The sequence below is a fragment of the Solenopsis invicta genome, chromosome 11 (genome assembly GCF_016802725.1).
Source record: "Solenopsis invicta isolate M01_SB chromosome 11, UNIL_Sinv_3.0, whole genome shotgun sequence".
NCBI lineage: Eukaryota > Metazoa > Arthropoda > Insecta > Hymenoptera > Formicidae > Solenopsis > Solenopsis invicta.
The window spans coordinates 9,159,559-9,178,950 of NC_052674.1; the positions used below are offsets into that span (position 1 = coordinate 9,159,559).

At 32.1% G+C, this 19,392-nt stretch overlaps 2 protein-coding genes across 6 annotated transcripts; both read left to right on the plus strand.

Moving 5' to 3' along the window:
- The first annotated feature begins 832 nt into the window (after positions 1-832).
- LOC105199196 (protein yellow) lies at positions 833-7,779 on the plus strand. Of its 2 annotated transcripts, XM_011166179.3 has the most exons (7): positions 835-1,609; positions 2,015-2,212; positions 2,451-2,674; positions 3,698-3,879; positions 5,547-6,013; positions 6,584-6,827; positions 6,928-7,779. In XM_011166179.3, exons 3-7 carry the CDS (start codon positions 2,458-2,460, stop codon positions 7,138-7,140), a joined length of 1,323 nt encoding a protein of 440 aa, XP_011164481.2. In that variant the 5' UTR covers positions 835-1,609; positions 2,015-2,212; positions 2,451-2,457; the 3' UTR covers positions 7,141-7,779. The 2 variants fall into 2 exon arrangements, with proteins under 2 accessions (XP_011164475.2, XP_011164481.2); XM_011166173.3 differs by lacking the exon at positions 2,015-2,212 and having other exon boundaries at positions 833-1,609.
- A 426-nt stretch (positions 7,780-8,205) lies between these two features.
- LOC105199231 (protein yellow) lies at positions 8,206-19,309 on the plus strand. 4 transcript variants are annotated; one of them, XM_039454831.1, is made up of 6 exons: positions 8,206-8,796; positions 13,157-13,375; positions 15,084-15,238; positions 15,779-16,096; positions 16,996-17,245; positions 18,006-19,309. In XM_039454831.1, exons 2-6 carry the CDS (start codon positions 13,165-13,167, stop codon positions 18,941-18,943), a joined length of 1,872 nt encoding a protein of 623 aa, XP_039310765.1. In that variant the 5' UTR covers positions 8,206-8,796; positions 13,157-13,164; the 3' UTR covers positions 18,944-19,309. The 4 variants fall into 4 exon arrangements, with proteins under 4 accessions (XP_039310765.1, XP_011164537.2, XP_011164528.2 ...); XM_011166235.3 differs by lacking the exon at positions 8,206-8,796 and adding an exon at positions 11,088-11,650; XM_011166226.3 differs by lacking the exon at positions 8,206-8,796 and adding an exon at positions 11,088-11,401.
- Positions 19,310-19,392: the final 83 nt, after the last annotated feature.

Here is a 19,392-nt window from a genome sequence, read left to right on the forward strand (position 1 = left end):
TACTAAAATGCCGGAAGAGTGATAATAAAATAAGATGATAAAAAAAATCGAAATAACCTCTACGAAAGACGTAATAAAAGACGAAATTTTTTAAAACAGTAACTGAATAACATTTTAAATTTCTGAAATGTTGCTAATTACTGCATCCATTAAAAATCGAGTTTTTATGTCAATGTGCGCACATTCGTTAACAAGTGCATAAAGTTAAACCAATATGTAAAGTTGATATGAAAACTTGTTATCAACCTAAAAAAACAAGAAAAAAAAACCACTTGATAATACAACACATAATACGTACATTTTAATAATACAAGTTTATTTATGCATATAAAGTGTACATATTAAACGTTACGAATTAAAAGATAAAATACTGTAAAAAAAGATATATTTTATATTTATTATATTATATTATTTTTTATATTTATATTATTAAAAAAAAACTGTGCTACAAAACAAAATTTTATTTAGTCGGATTTTAACAGAATGCACGATACTTACGGATATCCCGTAACAGTTTTTATACGAATCATTTGTGAATAAATTTAAAATTGTGGCAAAACCGGAATTAAAATGGATGTTTGAGCATCTACGTAGGCTCCATCGAAAACTTGCTTTAAAATAGCAAATCATAGTTTATAACCGTTACGCGCTGTTTTTCACCGCAGTAATCAGATAGTAATATACTACAGCGTGACGATAATAAATAATTGCGTGTGCAATTTACTCCGTCTTTTCTTTTCAAAGTTACACGGGCTTCAGTCGCTTTCGTCATCGGTTTGTCGATTTTTCCTCTCGCGTGCGTAATTTATGCAGACGCAAAACACATTTACGTACACTTCACTCGCGTACCATGACCTCAAACGACAATCTTATCTTCGACACGACAGCCGGCTAGGCAACCACCTCCCTTTGACGTTTCTGTTTCGGTGAAGCGGAGATGCTCGGACGCGAACGCGTGAAAAGTAACGCGCCACCTTGAGAAATCTCGCAGTCGTCTCACAGTCGTCTCGTAGTTCGGACCCAAGACCTACCTGTTCCCTTGAATATCGTTATTCGTTTATATTGAAATACATTAAATAACCAGTTGCGTGGAGAAAAGAGTGGAGACACTCGACAGAGACTGCCGCGCTTGCTGCACGTCAAGTTTCGTGCCGCGACTTATACGACTTACGTCGAAGAAAACTGAAGACAAGGGAAAACTACTGGAAGATAAGCACGGAAGGTATCTCGTTATCGTTGACAACCACAAAAACTCGAGTATTAACGTCCGGAAAACGGGAAAACTAGGAAAGAAAAGCGTCTTGTTCAATATTAATCGTTTAATGCTAGCGAACATAACAACCGCCTCCGAACTAGTCTATCCGTGACAGTGAAAGTGCTGAGGAAAGAAAGAAAAAAGACCGGCCGCCTCTTTAACGATACTCGTATTTACGAAAGAGCGGGCAAGAACGTCGTTGCGAGTCGGTAAACCTTGGTCGAATTTGAAAACGGAGAAACGCGTGTAGAAGCTGCATCGTATTGTTATTGTGTGTCACGGTTACGAAGAATTGTGTAAAATTCCTTGACAAATTTGTCACTGAAGATAAAACTATAATATGATGTCAAAGAGGTAAGAAGCATTGTGTTTAAAATTATCTTCTTGATAAGCATTTCGTGTATGAATCATTAAAAAAAATTATTAAATTTTTGTCAATAATTACACAAAATTATTTTTTTAATTGCTTTATTCTGGATATATTCTTGTTAGTAAATTTATAATGTTGTTGATAGAACATTTTTTTAATGATTTTTTATGCCAACTGTGTTCAGTTTTCTTGTGTCTTTTTGGTAATAATATATAATAATAATATATAAAAAAAATAATAATATATAATAATATATAAAAAAAATTAAAATTATATTTTTACGAATGCTTATATAAGATAAGTTTAACGCATTATTGAAATTAATTTTATGTAACGATACTTTATTCTAACGATAATTAACTCTACTTTCATTATCAAATTTTATCAAGCAATTTCTGCAGTGAAAGTCAATAAGGTTAGAAAGTGGGGTAATTTAACTAATTTCTACACTAATCACTCGTACTTGGAGCACGCATAAATACATTTGACATTTGACATTTAATTTCTGATTACATTTGGTTTTAAATACGCAACTGTCTGAACGTGTTCTGTCTTGAGATATATACATATTCTAATTAATTAGCAAGGTAAGAAAAATTTTTCATAACATTTTGTGAAGAGAGAACATTTAACAATAATATATTAAATATATTTTAATATATTTAATGTATTAAAAAACCTATGCGCAGTTATAATAAGTATACTTAATAAATCGTAATAAATGTAATAAAGAAAAAATAAATAAAAATTTATTGTAAATATTTAAGACATTAATTTTTTCAATTTTGCTACTTTGTAAAAAATACATGATCAAACTTGTTACAGATTTATTATGAAGCTTGACTCACTAATCCAGATGCTATACCGTTTCATTATACCGTTCTTGCTTTTAAAAGGATGCAACAGCATTCAAAAATTGCAGCCTTTACATTCTTGGAAGCAATTAGAATTTACCTTCCCAAATGAGCATGCGAAAGAGCAAGCTATACAAGAGGGCCATTATATTCCTGGAGCACCAGTACCAATCGACGTGGATTTCTATCACAAAGGTTTCAAATAATTTTTTATATCATTTCAAACGCATTAAAAATTCAAAATTTATAATATCAAACATATCTTAATTTTATACTTGATTACTAATTTAATTTTCCATTGTTATTCTGACATAAATTTTTTAATTTAAATTATTACAAGTTATATAAATAAGATTCTGAAATAATTGCGTTATGGCTTAACAATTCTTATTCTCTTATTTGATAAAATTAAATTAATTGTTTGGAGAAATATATTATTTGCATAATTATAGATGGAATTCAATGAACGTTTAATCTCGATCGCGTAATCGATCGTGATCTAACAGTTCGTGCTGGTATGCTTTACGTTCCTTCATTATTTATGCATTTTGAGCAATGGAACAATTTAAATAATAATATTTCTTATTTTTTTATCACGTGTCTGCATAAGTTTGGAATGATTTCAACTATCATGCGTAAAAATAATTTTTATATTATTGTACATTATAATTTGTTATTGAGTCGCTTGCACCAAGAGAGCGGTTCATTGATAAATAATAAAACTGCCTTAAGCCAGAAAATTTACGTAAATACGAATTATTTGATTTTTTGTCCCTTGATGGAAGCGACTTACTAACAAATTATAATAAACAATGAAATTGCCAAGAGAGCGCTTCATTAATAAGTAATGAAATTGCCTTAAGCTAAAAAATTTACATAAATATGAAACATTTGATTTTGTTATATAATTGCAATTTTTTGATGTTTTCAAAGATATAGCAGAAATTAAAAATTTTTTAAGTATACGGAATATATTTGGTAAAATCATAAAGAAAAAAAATTAAAAATTACAAGAAATTACAAAAAATATTAATAATTTGGACTTAGATATAGAGATTACATTAATTATTATTATACAACAAAACTAAAAAAAATTTTAATTAAAATTCTTTTAATTCATGATTATTTGATTAAGGACTGGATTATAATTCATGTGACAAATTAATTATTTTAAATCATCTTACTTAACAGTTAATAATCAATTTAATGAATGCGTAGCTAAACAAGGATCTGTGGTCTTTATTACAATACCAAGGATTCAAAACGGGGTTCCAGTCACTCTCGGTTATGTCACGGATGGTGTTTCTTCTCAGGGAAATCCGTTAATTGCACCTTATCCAAACTGGGAATGGAACAGATTGGGAAATTGTGACGCGATGACTAGTGTGTTTAGAGTGCAGGTAATAACAAAAAAATTTTCCTTGTAAATTGAAGCAACAATCTGTCACTGTCGCAAGAATAATATACATAATAATTAATATTAATAGTATAGTGTTACATTTATTAATTACGCGATAATTTTTTAATATGAAAATTAGAAATTTTACACCGACTTAATGCTATTTCTAACTAAAGTAAATTTTACCTCCCGCAGAAATGTCTGTGATACAATCGTAATCTAAAACGAATAAAACATTGCAAAATTACGTAAATCTTTACTTTATTTATGAATCATTACAAACAAATCTATAAGTCTTAAAGTTAGGAATCTCCCGTCTTATTATTGAAAATCGCACTTCGTTATTCAGAGATAAATATCATTGCATGACGATATGGTAATAATATCTTTATTGGAGAAACTCGAATAACAAACTGAACGTGTGTGTAGTACGCGGAATTCCTCGTAAAGGACACAATATAAATTATTGTAATTGCTAACATTGACCACAATAATGCAGGAAGCACGCTTTCCGATATCTTCCTCACGATGAGATTATAGTGTCTACCAATGAGACAAGTACCTTATCATTACGAACAATGCAAACGATCCGGAACAGAGCTGTTTACTGATATTCCATGCTCATTGAGGCTAAAAAATAGCAGTTTCAGATAATATGCGTCTACTACATAATTTCATCGTTTATCAATGGATTTTGTATCATAAAGTATATAATATCATCAACAAATAAAATATTTATTATATCGTATTTAATAAATTAAGAATACAGAGTAAATCTTTTCTATTAGTTGCCAACTTTCGGAAAAAAATTATTCTTGATTTTGGATATAAATATTAAAAATTACAATTTTATGACGACATTTATTTACATACTGTAAGAAGTATCTTATCTTGCAATGAGTATTACAAATTACTCGCACAAAAATAATTTTGTGAAACATGTATAGAAACACATAATATACATATATATTTATTTAAAAAGTTTTTCCTGCAAGAACACTGTAAACACAAAGTGAATATAAATTATCTTTTGTTGTTATCCATGCCTCATGTTTGTTTGATTTATAATAGTGTTTCAACAATTTTCATGCTAATCGTGAACGTGAAGAATCTATAATATATGAAGACAAAATCCTAAGAAATGTGTTATCTTTTTTAAAGCGTAAATAAACTAGAACTGTTTATTGAAATTTACATTGACAAGATAATGTTTCCAAGAAAATTTAAAAAACAATAAGCTGGTATTATGATTACACTCTGCTTTACGATTGTTATATTAAAAACGTGTGGCATAAATCAAGGTTCATTAAATTTTGTTAAAATATCAACTGTAAATTTAATAAAGAATTCATAGAAAGAAAGTACAGGAAATTTGAAATGACTTATGTGCTCACTGAAAAAAAAATTAATTTTATTTAAAAAATATAATAACAAAAATATCTATTATGTTAATAATTAAACATTTGTTTAATTTTCAATTTTTAATTTTAATTATTTTATATTATTCTGATTCTAAATACCATTCTACAATTTTAATTACGTATTATTTTATGTTGTGGAAATTCTCTTTCCTGAAAATAATTTTCCTGCGAATTAACATTTAATCCTGTATTATCATTAAGAAAAAGACTAAAAAAATATTGGCTACAGAGAAAGATATGATCATAGGTGGACTCGCGCGACAGGTTGTGGGTCATCGACACCGGCAAACTCGAAGAACGGCAGATCTGCCGTCCTCAATTACTGTCGTTCTCGCTGCGAACAAATACGGTTTTAAGCCAATACAAATTCCCGAAAGAACAATTCAAGGAGAATTCTTTGTTCGTAACAATCGCAGTCGACATCCGCAACAACTGCCATAAGTGCGAAGACACGTTCGTTTACATCGCTGATGTAACTGGCTTCGGATTACTCGTCTACGATCATCGCAACTCTCGCTCTTGGAGAATTGACAATAAACTGTTTTATCCCTATCCTGCCCATGGAACGTTCAACATCAAGGGCGACACGTTCGATCTTATGGACGGCATTTTGGGGCTTGCCTTGAGTCCCTTGAAGCAAGACGGTGACAGAATTTTATACTTCCATTCTTTGGCCAGTACAACCGAAAGTTGGGTACCTACTTCTACGATCAGGTGAGAAAAGATGCATGTTCATTTAAATGCAAAAACGTCATAAGCGATTACACCCTGCTATAATTTCTGCTTTAAATGCGTGACGATATCTGAAATACATTGGCTACAGCTTATCTTATTAGTCACAAATTTGTTAAAGAAATGAAAATAAATTATCGTGTCCATAATTTGTAACAAAATGTTTCAATTTTTTAGTAAAATTTTGAATTAATTTTCTACAGAAAAAAATTAGTATTAAATCTAATCTATTCTATTCAACATAATCATTGTTTCATATATAAGCAACAATATAGAATTTTCATTAAAGAATTTGATAATTTTAAATTTCAGCATATTATATTTTTATTTCAATGATACAGTAATCAACTGAAAAAATATAATTTTAATAATAATAGTATTAAAAAATTCTAACTCCTAGTTTGAAGATATATTTCCTATCTGACATTTTTCTTCTCAACTCATAAAAATTATTACTATATAAATATAAATTATATAATATATCTTTTTATATGTCAAAAAGTAGTTCAGTGAATAACATCTCATTTTAATCGAGCATTTATTATTATCTAGGAATCACAGCCTCTTTGCAGAGCATTCCGACTCTGCGCCAAGGTCGTTCCGACCATTTGCTTTGCAAAGGTCATCGCAGTCAGCCGCTCAAGCCATGGATGATAGGGGGGTTCTCTTCTTTGGTCTTCTACCAGATCTCGCTATAGGATGTTGGAACAGTATTACTCATCCCGAATACGGTGGTATCAATAACGAAGTTGTTGTCGTCAATCCCGATACGCTGCAATTTCCATCTGGAATGAAGGTACGATTACACCTCATTCCAGCAGAGTTTTTTAATTAAATAGTACTTTAATTAAATATATATAAATACAATTAATATTATAATTAATCTTGTGTTGCAGATTATCACTGCGAAAAACGGCCGTCAAGAGCTGTGGGTTCTCACATCGTCGTTCCAAAAATTTATGACTGGAACTATGAACTCGAACGAGACGAACTTCCGGATACAGGCCGGTTACGTGGACGAGCTCATTCGCGGTACCAAGTGTTACAGTCCTCATATGCACCTTGACCGCAATCGCGGCTACGGGTCAAGTTCATCAATCGCGAAATGAAGATCGTGGCACCGCGGGGAGTTCGACGATTCGCGTTTCCAGACGTCCGTCCGTCGGTGGCACAAGTATCCGAATTTCTTCGCGGAGTACCACTCCCCATTCTCCATTCCGCCATCGTATTCATTCCCAAGAATTTTTACCAGGCCATCTTTCTATCGTTCTATTCACGATCCTTGGATCGTGAGATCGAGCTACAATTACAGACCAGCCGATTACACCATCTTTATTGATCACAATTGAAGAACGCGCGATACTACATGTACCTTGATATTCCTGACGCAAAGGACGTCTCGCTCCCCTCCATAATAAGATTCTCAAGATTTTGTTGAATTTAACAGTTCAAGAAGCCATGGAGCTACTCGTGGTGCCAATTAAGCTTTACAATAGCCTGTTTACAATAGTTTATTCTAGTGCTGTGGTATAGTAAATCTATTTCGATTCATCGGAAATAATCAACGAATAAAATATATTACCGTTCCTAATGTAATATAATCAATATTTTGTTTAATTTTATTGACAATAGTGGACAACAGCGTTGGAACGCGCGTGCATTTTTCTGTTTTGCATCTCATTTTGTGTATTTTATGTATATTCTTCTGCAATAAATACTATTACTATTATTGTGTTACTGTTAAAAAATAATGTTTACGAATCATTTATCATATAATGTCATAATGAAAAGAATAAAATAAAACATATTATAAATGTATAATGACTGTTAACAATATTTATTAAATGTAATTATTATGATAAATAGAAATTTACTTAAAATTTATTTATTTCAATTGTCAATGCTATTTTTTAACATTTGTTTCTTTAAAGTAACACATTTATTCCAAATGTGTTTATTTTTGTTATTCGTACGTAGTTCTGATAACATTTCTAAATTATAAAATAAAACGATCACATTGTTTTAAAAATATTTATTAAAAAGCTATTTTTAATATTACTATTATTATTACAATAACTGCAACTAAGTAGTTTTAAAATGTTGAACTTATTATAATGACATTTATTATTATATATAACTCTTTGAGTTGAATGAGAAAGAAAAAAATGAGAAAATTCTTTATATGGAAAAATTAAAAATAATTAAAATTATTAATTTTATTAACACACAATTCCTTTTTCCTATTAGAAAAAAATTATTTTGCGTATTATAAAGAGAAAGATATGGTTAATTTCATATATCTCTTGCATTTCGTTTATCGAAAATGAGACAGAAAAATATCTGATGTTGCAAAATTTTGGCTTCTTATCTTAGGTGTAGACAATAAATGTCGCCAGCTACAGACTCATAATTTACGACGGCAAGGAAACGTAGTGATTCGAATCCAAGGTATTCGTCCGTGATTCCAACGCGAGTCACAAATTACACCATCAAGGGCGAAAGTTCCCGAGTGCCAGATGGTATCTCGGAAATGGTGAAACATTCAAATGCATCCGTTTTCTATTTCAAACCAATGCTTTCTGTAACATACGGGGACTACTGATCTGAAAAATTCGCGATAATTAAAGTACGCTTACTATACGCTACGAGACGTGATTTCTAACAGCGATCATGGCTATATTGCCAGCATTTTCTCCTTCAGTCTGCCTACAGAACAGTGCCTAGCGTGTTGGAACACGTGCAAGCTGCTTAACAAAAATAACTCGGTTAGTTTAAAATTAATAGGTAGTTCATATATCTAAAATCTGATTCGCAACTAATTTATGCGTAACAAGTTTTGGATTAATGGTAAAAGATATGCTTAATTCGCGGATATAATCAAACTTGGAAAACATCCTAAATAAAAAGAAAAATTGGAAACCGTTTAAGTTCAAATTATTATTAATCTATAAAATTTAAGTTAAAATTTTTATTTTAGATATTTCCATTTTCAAAAAAATAATTAAACTAATAAAAGAATCAAAAGTGTTCTGTGTGGAATTACAGGATAATTCGACAAATGTTTGTAGTGCGGTGCAGTGATAATCTTATTAACAATCTCAGTCAGGATTATTACAAAAGATTAATCATAATCTTTATAATAATTATTAATTAAGTGACGACAATTAGATACTATAAAATTTAAAACAAAATTGTGCATTTTATTAAAATAATTTTATTCAGAAATAAAATTGTCGTCTTTCAAAAATGGAGCACCAATGATGAATTAAGAAATTAATTGAGCTTATTTCATTTAAATTGTTATTAAAATTACAATCAGACGTTTGCGTTAAAAAGTAAAATAATATAAAAAAATATTAGTAAAATTTTTTTTAGAATATTACTGTATTAACATATATGTAATTATTAATTAAACATTTTTTAAATTATTTAGGGAATGATATACATGTACACACATTAACATTTTTCTTCAAAAGAAAGTTTTTCAAAGCAAAAAAAAACGCGATGTGAAATATATCCGTTACGAATTAACATAATTGCCTATCCATTAACAAGCAATTTTTATACAGGAAATATATAACTTGCTGTGAATGCGTTGCGAGTTAGAAATTAGATTGGATTCGCGTTTAGCCGGTTTAGTAGATGTATAGTTTTAGTATATATTTCGGTTAAAATTGAGAGAGAGGTGTGTACGCAAATAAAAGCAATTGTGAGTTTACAGCAATTTGGATCAACTTAGTATTTTAATAAGTTACATAACGTGAACTTTAAATTTTTATCATTGAAGTATAATTTTTAAATACGCAGTAAACCGTGTCGTATTTTTAAATAGCCAATAGACCATGTCGCATGGTTCCACCGGCATAAAGGATTTTTTATTTATTTCTGCAGTAGAAAGTTAGTATAGCTACTGAAAGTTCTGCAATGTATTCCTGTTAATCCACACGTGTGCATGTACACAATGTATCAGTGATACAATCTACTTTTTCATTAAGAAGTTATGATTTAAACTATACGCGATTAATTCGTTTCACTTTTTACTCATCATAGTATTCTTCATTTACAGTAGTATTCTTTTATTTTTATAAACACTTAAGCATATTTTATATATTTTACATATTTTACATATTTTTATCCTACAATATACAATATGCATAAAATTTTTTAATTGTTGCGGATGTAATCTAATTTAAGATTGTATCTCCTACATTTGCACACGATGTTTTTCAGCTTTCTCAAGAATATTTTATTTTCAATGAAGAAATTTATTTTTACGCATTGTTCAAGAAAAAAAATTCAACTACGCAAAAACGAATTTTGGTAAAATATTTAATTTATCATTATTTCTCTAAACTAATAATTTTTTTGTTAAAAAAAAATTGTATAAGACATTTAAACAAAATTAAAATTAAAATTTAGAGGTTTAAAAATTAAACAGTATCGTATTGTTTTTAAACGTCTAATCTATGAATAATATAATTATAAATACCAGTAAAAAATAAATCTTTTTCTTTTTTTTTCAATAATACATATTATTCCATGTTTGATTGATTAAAATAAAATTAATTAATTTTATATTTGCTCAAATCATAAAAAATGTATGTTTTTATAAAAATTATTAATATAACAACAAAATTTTCGTGAAACTTGCTTTTGCGCGAAACAAACTTAAAGATCAAAACGTAACAAATGTTATAATAAGTTTGCACTTAAGCTGCATTCGCTTTAGCACTCACAGCGCTTTAAATATTATTTTATTTTGGTTGTTTATCAAATATTAAAGAAAGACAAATAATGTTTAGAAGTATTGTGGGTGTCAAAGTAAACGCATTTATAATTAATAAAATATAAAAATTTCAATCGTTTAAAAAAAAATTGTATTTTTAATGTGGTAATTGTATCAGTTGTAAAATGACATGTGAACGTTATTCATTATTATAAGTCGTGCAACTAATTTATTTTTGATATTTACCACACCGCGTCGGTGACTGGCCGAATGCGTTGAATTGAATCGGAAGGAAATAACGAATCACGGTGCAGACTTAAACGGAGAGGGTATGCGGTAAAGGGCACAAATATCGCGAAACTTTGGTCAAGAGATACAGTGCGCGTTGCAGGAGTGTCGAAGCAACAGCGTGTTGCTCTAGTCAGGTACCTCACCTTTCCGTAATCGCGTGCTACGAGCAATTATATGATTTTTTCGTATAATTACATAGCGGCGCGATTATAAAAAAGAGCAGTGTGCAGTAACACTTTGCTTGTACTTAATCGTTTATCATGAACTTAAAACGGTAATAATTGACACGAAGATAATAATTGTGTGGATACGTCGCGGAGAAACGATGCATGACGATGCACATTACATCATTCGTAAGTTCAACGTTTAATTGTTAATTACGATCTCGGTGTCCGATTGATGTTGCTTACGAAATGCTCGGCGCCGGCCACAGGAGGAAGTAAGTGCGAAAGCGGAAAGCCCTCCTAATCTCCGGTGGAAAGTGGCATTTATGCTAAAATCGAAAAGAGCGTCTCGCTTCGCTTGCCGAACGAGTCATCGGAACGGCGCTATTTCAAGCTAGCGTGAATTGCGCTCGTATTTGACTTCGATGGAAAAGAGATGTAGAATTCACGCTTGTGTACGATTGTTTTGCGAAGACCGTGAGCTTGAGCAGCGAAATGTCGCGTCATCGAAGAAAAGTGCATACGCCGCATGTGGAACTAACGATCGTAATTGCATCGCGGTCTTTACCGAACTCGTATTTACTCGGTTATAATGCGATACATACTTTGCCGTATTAAAGCGATGAGTACAATTTCAATTTCTTCTACTTTCGGTTTCAAATTGGTGCAAAAAGATAGGAAGAAAAAAAGTAAAAATCAAGTTCTCCAAATATTAAAATAAAATAAATATATATGTCATGTGTTATAAGAAAAATTAAAATTAAATAAGAAATTAAATAAAACAAAAAATCCATTATGGATGAAGAATTGATACAATCTTTACTTAATTTTAATTTTTTTTAGAATGTTGAAGGTATCTGCATGATTAGAAGATTTGCATCGCTTTGGTAAAAATATTAAATTAGAATTGAGAGTATTTATTTCGATTAAAATTTGAGGGAAAGTTATTATTAATTAGAATATTATTAATAAAGTCTATGTTGTTTAGTTCTCTTTTTCAGAAATAAATTAATATTTATAAATTGTAATAAAACTGTAATTTAGAAATAAATTTTTTTTCTGTTTAATATTCTCAGTTTCTTGAAACATAATTCTTGAAATTTTGACAGAAATGTATAATTATTTAATTATATTTTTTTGTTTTATAACTTTCTCTTTTCGTTTGTTGCATATAGAAACGAATTATGATTTGTCAACGGAGTGTGTTTTTGCGTCGAATAACACTCCGCGTATGTAACAGCGAAATTATTGTGGCATATTGACGCAATTATCGCAACGTTCGCTAAACAGAAAAACGCACGTCGATAATGTTGGCCGAATTAAGATTATAAAAATTACAGCTTATGCCATATTTCTCCTAGCATTTATAAAAAAGCTTAAATCAAATTAATTTTAAAAATTAATTAAATAATTAATTAATTAATTTAAATTAATTATTTAATTAAATTCTTTTTATAACACATATAAATATATAGGTATAACTTGGCAATACTTAGACATGTAATATATTATTAATTATTGCGTTAATTTTCCAAATTTCTTAAAGACCTTTTTTTAACACAGTATTTTATCTAATTAATATTCACTTATCAATTTTACCAGAAATATTAAATTCTACAGAAAACGATATAATTATCGCATATCAAATACTTTACTAGTACTTCGTGCTTTTATTATTTTCATCAAACGTACAACGTATCGTACGCACGTTTAAGTATATCTGTAATAATAACAAGATTAATTATTATATTTGACATAACATTATTTACAAGTTGCTTTTTCTGCGTTTATTACCCAACGTTCCAAAGAAACAGCGTTCGTAATCCGTCTGCGTCCGTAATACGATTATCAAGCAGATAAACGTTGCATCTCAGGACGGTCTCGACTTTCCTCCGACAGCTTAATTATCGTTTTCGTATAATCGGCTCACGGCGTTGCCTCCAGACCATGCCATGACGAGGAAGAAAAGGAGCAACGATGTGGAGAGAAGCGGATGGCTATCATACCGACAGCTGTGGATGGGCCCGAGGAGAACCAGCCAACCCAGCTATTTCTACGCCTCCCCTGATTATACTTTCGGCAACACCAGGGATGAATCTAGTCTGAACTATCATCATGACGTCCGGGACCACAGAAGGCAGCACGATTTGCCGTACAGATATCGTGAGTCTTTAAATGTCAGCACGAAATTTATAATCGGCACTTCTTAACTATGTACTTAACTCATAATTTGACATCTTAATTCTATATAATTAAATAAGAAACTAGATCTTGTAATTAAGAATAGCATTAAATGTCTCATTATACGGTACGATCACGTTAAGCACTAATATTTGTTACCTCTTAATTAAATGTTATTACTCGCAACAATATATTGATGATTTTAATGATCACAACTGACAACTTTATAATTTATTTATTTTCGCAAATTGCAATTTTGTCTAATCAAGTTTGGACATTTAATATTGAAAACGACTCTAAATCGCGAGAAGTAAAAGTAGAAAGTAAAAATTGGTCATTAATAAGTTTATCGAAGTAATAAACTCCGGGCAGTCTTAAAATAATACAGCGCAGCATGTTCGTGTAAGTATGCAAGTTACCTGTACGCAGGCAATCGAGTTACGCAGAATTGGCATTGTTACAACGTTGTAAAATTCAAACGAGTTTCACCTGGAGCGCAACAAAAAGAAACGCCCCGGTGTCGCCTCGTAAAAAACGCAATTATGGTGGTTGCTGCCGCCGTAAAGTGAACCGCCTTCCATAGATATTCGCGCAATCATTGAAACGACTTCAATTTTTCACCAGGCGTTCCTCTCCATACGCTTTCGTTTCATATGCTCTTCTTTTAAAAAAATACGTTTTTTTGTTACTGAAGTTCCTCCAAAGAGACCTGAAATAGTTATCAATAGTTAGAATAAAGCTTAAGATGTAACTCGACGAATGATTTTACAAAGCGCGCTGTAAAACGATTGCAGAAAAAAAATTGTTGCAATCGTCGGCTTTTACTAAACTGGAAATAAAAAGGGGAGCGGCGGACGTTCGTCTGGTGCCCTCGATCCTTATTCGCGATGCATTACTCGAGCAGATGCACGAGTTCCCATGAACCCATCTACCAATGACCTATACCGCGACTTAGAGCCCGGAGTCGTAACACAGACGAGAGGGAAAATCATCTTCGGGAGAAGGGATTCGCCATTCTCTCCTTTCGTAGGATCTAAGACACACTTACGACCCGGATAGTGGAATATGGTAGTCGCGTAACATCCATGGTGCCATCTCGAGCACTCGTCTTCCTCGCGCTAGGCATCTCTGATAGTACGTCGTTAGGGCGAGAGCGATCGCTCGGAGTTTAAACGCCTCCTCCCAGGTCCCAAATTAACAGAAGAAGAACGACTACGCCGCTCGAAGTGAGTAAGGAACGATGCGTACTCATCATCGCAAATCGCTTTCGCTCCAATATTTTAATGTCAGCGAATAATGCGGCACTTTCGTACGCTGCATGCATCACGTGTCACGTGTGCTGACAGACGATTAACATTTAATCGAGCACGCGGTGGCTCCCATCGAATATTGATGATTGACTCGCGAGCATAGAGACCTACTTACCTCGATAAAAGAAATAACATTAGCGCGTCGTCAGATATGTGATTCTGCGACAATCTCACTGCGTTTCTAATCCTATTGGGAACATTGATGCTCATCCTTTCGTTCATTTTCATTTAATCATATAATTTCGATTGTATCGTAACTCATAACACTTGTAACGACGTAATTCCATGAGACGCAATAAATAATTTGACGCAACAATTTTGCGTCGTAAAAATGTAAATTTTATCACGCAGGAGGCGCATCCTACATTTTTGCTTCACAGGTATGGCGAGCACGATACCATGGATGCTGTCAATGTCTCTACTGGCTGTCCCAAAATTTGCGGCTTACACGAGTCCTAGCATCCTATCCAGGGACCTTCAAGCACCTGCGTTGCCATTATCTTCATCCATTTCTACTCCATTTTTTCCGACGCACGTAAGAAGCAACATATTATCAATTATAAATTATTTGCAATTATAGTTTTATTATCAATCCTAAATTACAATTAACCAGTTAGAAATTATTTCTAATTAATTTCTTTGTGTCTACACAGAAAAAAATTATTATTTAATCAACAATTTATTGTTTGATATATAAGCAAGAATATAAAATTTTCTTGATAGAATTTATAATCTTAAACAGACATAATTTTGCTTACATAAAAAAAATTCTTTTCTTCGTGTAAGCAAATTATGTCTGTTTAAGATTATAAATTCTACCAGGAAAATTTTATATTCTTGCTTATACATGAAACAATGAATTGTTAATTTGATACTATTTTTTTTCTGTGTAGTAAAATATTCTATTAAATTTTTACTTAAAATATCTAAGAAAAATGTGTTACACATAATATTTGCATATTTATGACTGAAAATCTGTGCCATTTATATTTTGCAGTCTGTTGAAAATATTTGTTTGAAAATATTTAACTTGAGCTAATAATGTATTTTGCGGAATTTTGTTGCATCTCGCTAGAACATCAACTACAAAGATTCATCATCGGAGTATGATGAACACGCCGGCTCGCCACGGAATTGCGATAATCATCGGTCGGAGGAAAAATCGACGATTTCCACGAACGTAGGCAATCTTTACGGATCGACGCCGCAATCGCGCCATCGCGTTGCTACATCCAATCTGGGTAGAAGCAATCCTTCGAGACCCATTGGAAGAGCTATCGATACATTCCGCGCGGATCCTCACTTGGTCAATCAATTGGATTTTCACGATTTCGGCGATGGTTTCGAGCCGGGGCGTATTATAGACGACTACGTCGGTCCCGCCATGGAACTAGTGCGTGACACTTTTTTTGTTGCAAATTTTGCCGAAAGATTTTGCAATATCTACATGCCTGTAATTGTGACGTAATGTTCAAAGCTAAAAAAAGTCACGTGAATAATTTATCCAATTTGATATAGTCATCCGCGTTAAAACGTGTAATTTCATTATTGTAGGAGTAATAAAAATCAACTACAATGTACCATAATTTTGATTTATTATATACGTAAAGTGTGTCAGTAATCTTTCTGTATGCTGAATTAAAGTAGTGAATCATTACGCACATCTACTTCCCTATAAACACATAATATTCTTAGAATATTATTAAAAATTAAAATAATGTTACTATCATTATTTCGAGAATATTATTTAATATTTTTTAATATTATGAGAATATATTGTGTTATAATGTTACATGTCCTTTTTTTACACAATATTCAAGCACGTTACTTCAATATTATAAAAATGTTCTACGAATGTTATTGGGTAATAATAAATTAATGTGAATTATTACGCATAAAATATTCAAAACTTTATAATTATTACATTAACAAATTCTAATATTCCTGATAATTTAAAATATTCAAGTAAATAATATTATTTACTTTTTCATATAATGTTCGTATAATTAACAAAAGTGAACATATAACCATTTTTATTAATATTTCAGAAACATTATTTAATATTAAGTAATATTACGTACTTACAGGATTTTATCGCTCTAACATATCAAAGCAATAAGAAAGTTACTGGCAAGTTTTACAAGCATTATGAAACTACATTTTATGAAATTAAAATAACTTTGCTAATTAAAAAACGTTATACGTAATTATAATTTGAAAGAGATGGCTGATATAGATATTGCGAATTTTTCAACAAGTTTCGTATTTACAATTTCACTATGTCTTTAACAGGTGTATGCCTGGTCCACGATTGATTTTGAATTCGACAGTATAGACGCGCGAGATAATGCTATATTTGAGGGCGACTATATTGCGGAGAATAACTTGCCGCTGGGCCTGGAAGTCTGGCGCGACAAAGTCTTCATTACTCTGCCAAAGTGGAGAACTGGCATACCGGTGACTCTGGCTACCGTGCCCAGACGTTCCAAGACAAGAAACCCCAAATTAAGACCGTATCCTAACTGGCACTGGCATCAATCAGGTTATTTCTATGCTAATTATTCTGTGAAAAATTCTTTGTTGCTTTTTCAGAGTAATTTTGAAGCTTTAAAAAGCATGTGATTATTCTTGATAATTAATTGCTACATAATAACGGTTATTTAAATTTTTGAATAATTTTAACTAATAAAGGTTTTTTTAAATACCGTAAAGAATGCATGGTAGACATTTAGTATTACTGAAGCAAGACTCCCTTGTGTTTTGTTTTATAAAATTAAATAGAAGTAGACCAAAATGTGCGACAGAAATTTCAGAAAAATATTGTTGCTGATTTAAAAGATACAAATTCCAATGTAAAAATCTCGCAGAAAGTAATTTTGCGAGAACGGATTATGAATTGTATCAACATTAAACCTATGCGAAGAGTCTATAAATATGGGAAGCAGCAACATTATTTTACGCAATTAGAAAAGTGCGGAAACTGAATAAAAGAATTTCTCACGCGAATTGTCTCGCGATAACAAACGAATCCATTTTTCCTGTTCAACAAGAAAAAACGTAAACTATTAAAAGCTATTTAACTTGTGACGTCATATGAGAGAACAAGTTAACGAGAATTAAAGACAAGCCAACTAAAGAGAAACGTAAAGAAGTTTTAAACTAATTTAAAAAAAAAAAAAAAAATATATATATATATATATTGTTTTCTTACAGACACCGAAAAATTTTTATCGAGATTTACTTGATCTATCTAAAACTTATCTACAAATTAATTAAATATTGCTCGTTTTATGTCTTCCCAGGCTGCGAGAGCTTAACGTCAGTCTTCCGAGTTCAAGTGGACGAATGCAATCGGCTATGGGTCCTCGACTCCGGCAAGACGGAGCTCGCCAAGAGATCTAAGCAAGTCTGTCCCCCCGCCATATTCATCTTCGATCTGCGCACCGACACCCTCATCAAAAAATACGTCTTGCCAGACGAGTATATTAAACAGGACTCCCTGTACATCAATATCGCTATAGATATCAGAAACAACGATTGCGGCTCCGCGGTAGCGTACTTGGCCGACGTCTGGCGATACGGTGTCGTGGTGTACGACTTCTTCAAGGATTCCGCCTTCAGAGTCGAGCATCATTTCTTCTATCCCGATCCCCTGGCGTCCAGATACGAGCTGCACGGTATAAAGTTCCAATGGACCGACGGAATATTTGGATTAGCGCTTAGTCCCGTGGATGTTCACAACGAAAGAACGATGTTCTTCCATCCGATGTCCAGTTTTCGAGAATTCGCCGTGCCCACGTCGGTTTTCAGGGACAAGCGAACCGCGGAATTTCACTCGGAGAAGTTCATGCCCGTTGGGAAGCCCAGAGCCAAGGACTATGGCCATTCTTCGGGGTCCGCCATAGATAAGAACGGCGTCATGTTCTTCAACATGGTCACCAGGGACTCCGTGTGGTGCTGGGACACCAGGAAGGAGTACATACCGCAGAATCTGGGCGTAATTGGGACTAGCAACGAGTCCTTGGTGTTCCCGAACGACATCAAAGTGGATCACGAGCCGGATCAGAGTGTGTGGCTGCTCACAAATCGATTGCCGATGTACTTGTACGGGACACTGAACAGCGGTAGTATTAATTACAGAGTGTTTAAGGCGGATGTTAAGGAGGCTATCAGGGATACCGTCTGCGATCCTAATTACGTAGTTCCTGATTCGGATCCGGGCCTCGACGACACTTGTTGAAAATTTTCCTCGCATTAAATTAATTCTCGACAATTCTAATCAAATTTTTCTCCTCGATATCGAAATGTCTCTTATTTTAAAGTCTAAGCATTGAAATGAAATCTCCAGCACTGAAGCATTAAATTGTTCAGGGAGACCTCCTTTTCTTAAGTTATTTCGTTTATTTATTGTATTCTTGATTATTGCCAATTGTAAACTATGATAAATTGAGTATTTGTTGTACGATATTTAACACGCATTGTTTAGCGCAAGCACGTTATTTAAACATTCCTACTACTGTAAGCAGTGCAGTCTTCCGAGTTACCAATGATTAGACAATTACATGTAAAATTTTTAGCATAAATATATATTTTGTACATACATAAACCATACTTGTATAAAACTTTCACTAGATAAAATTATTATATCTGGTAGACGTGAAATATATTGCAATCGCGTATAACATTCCT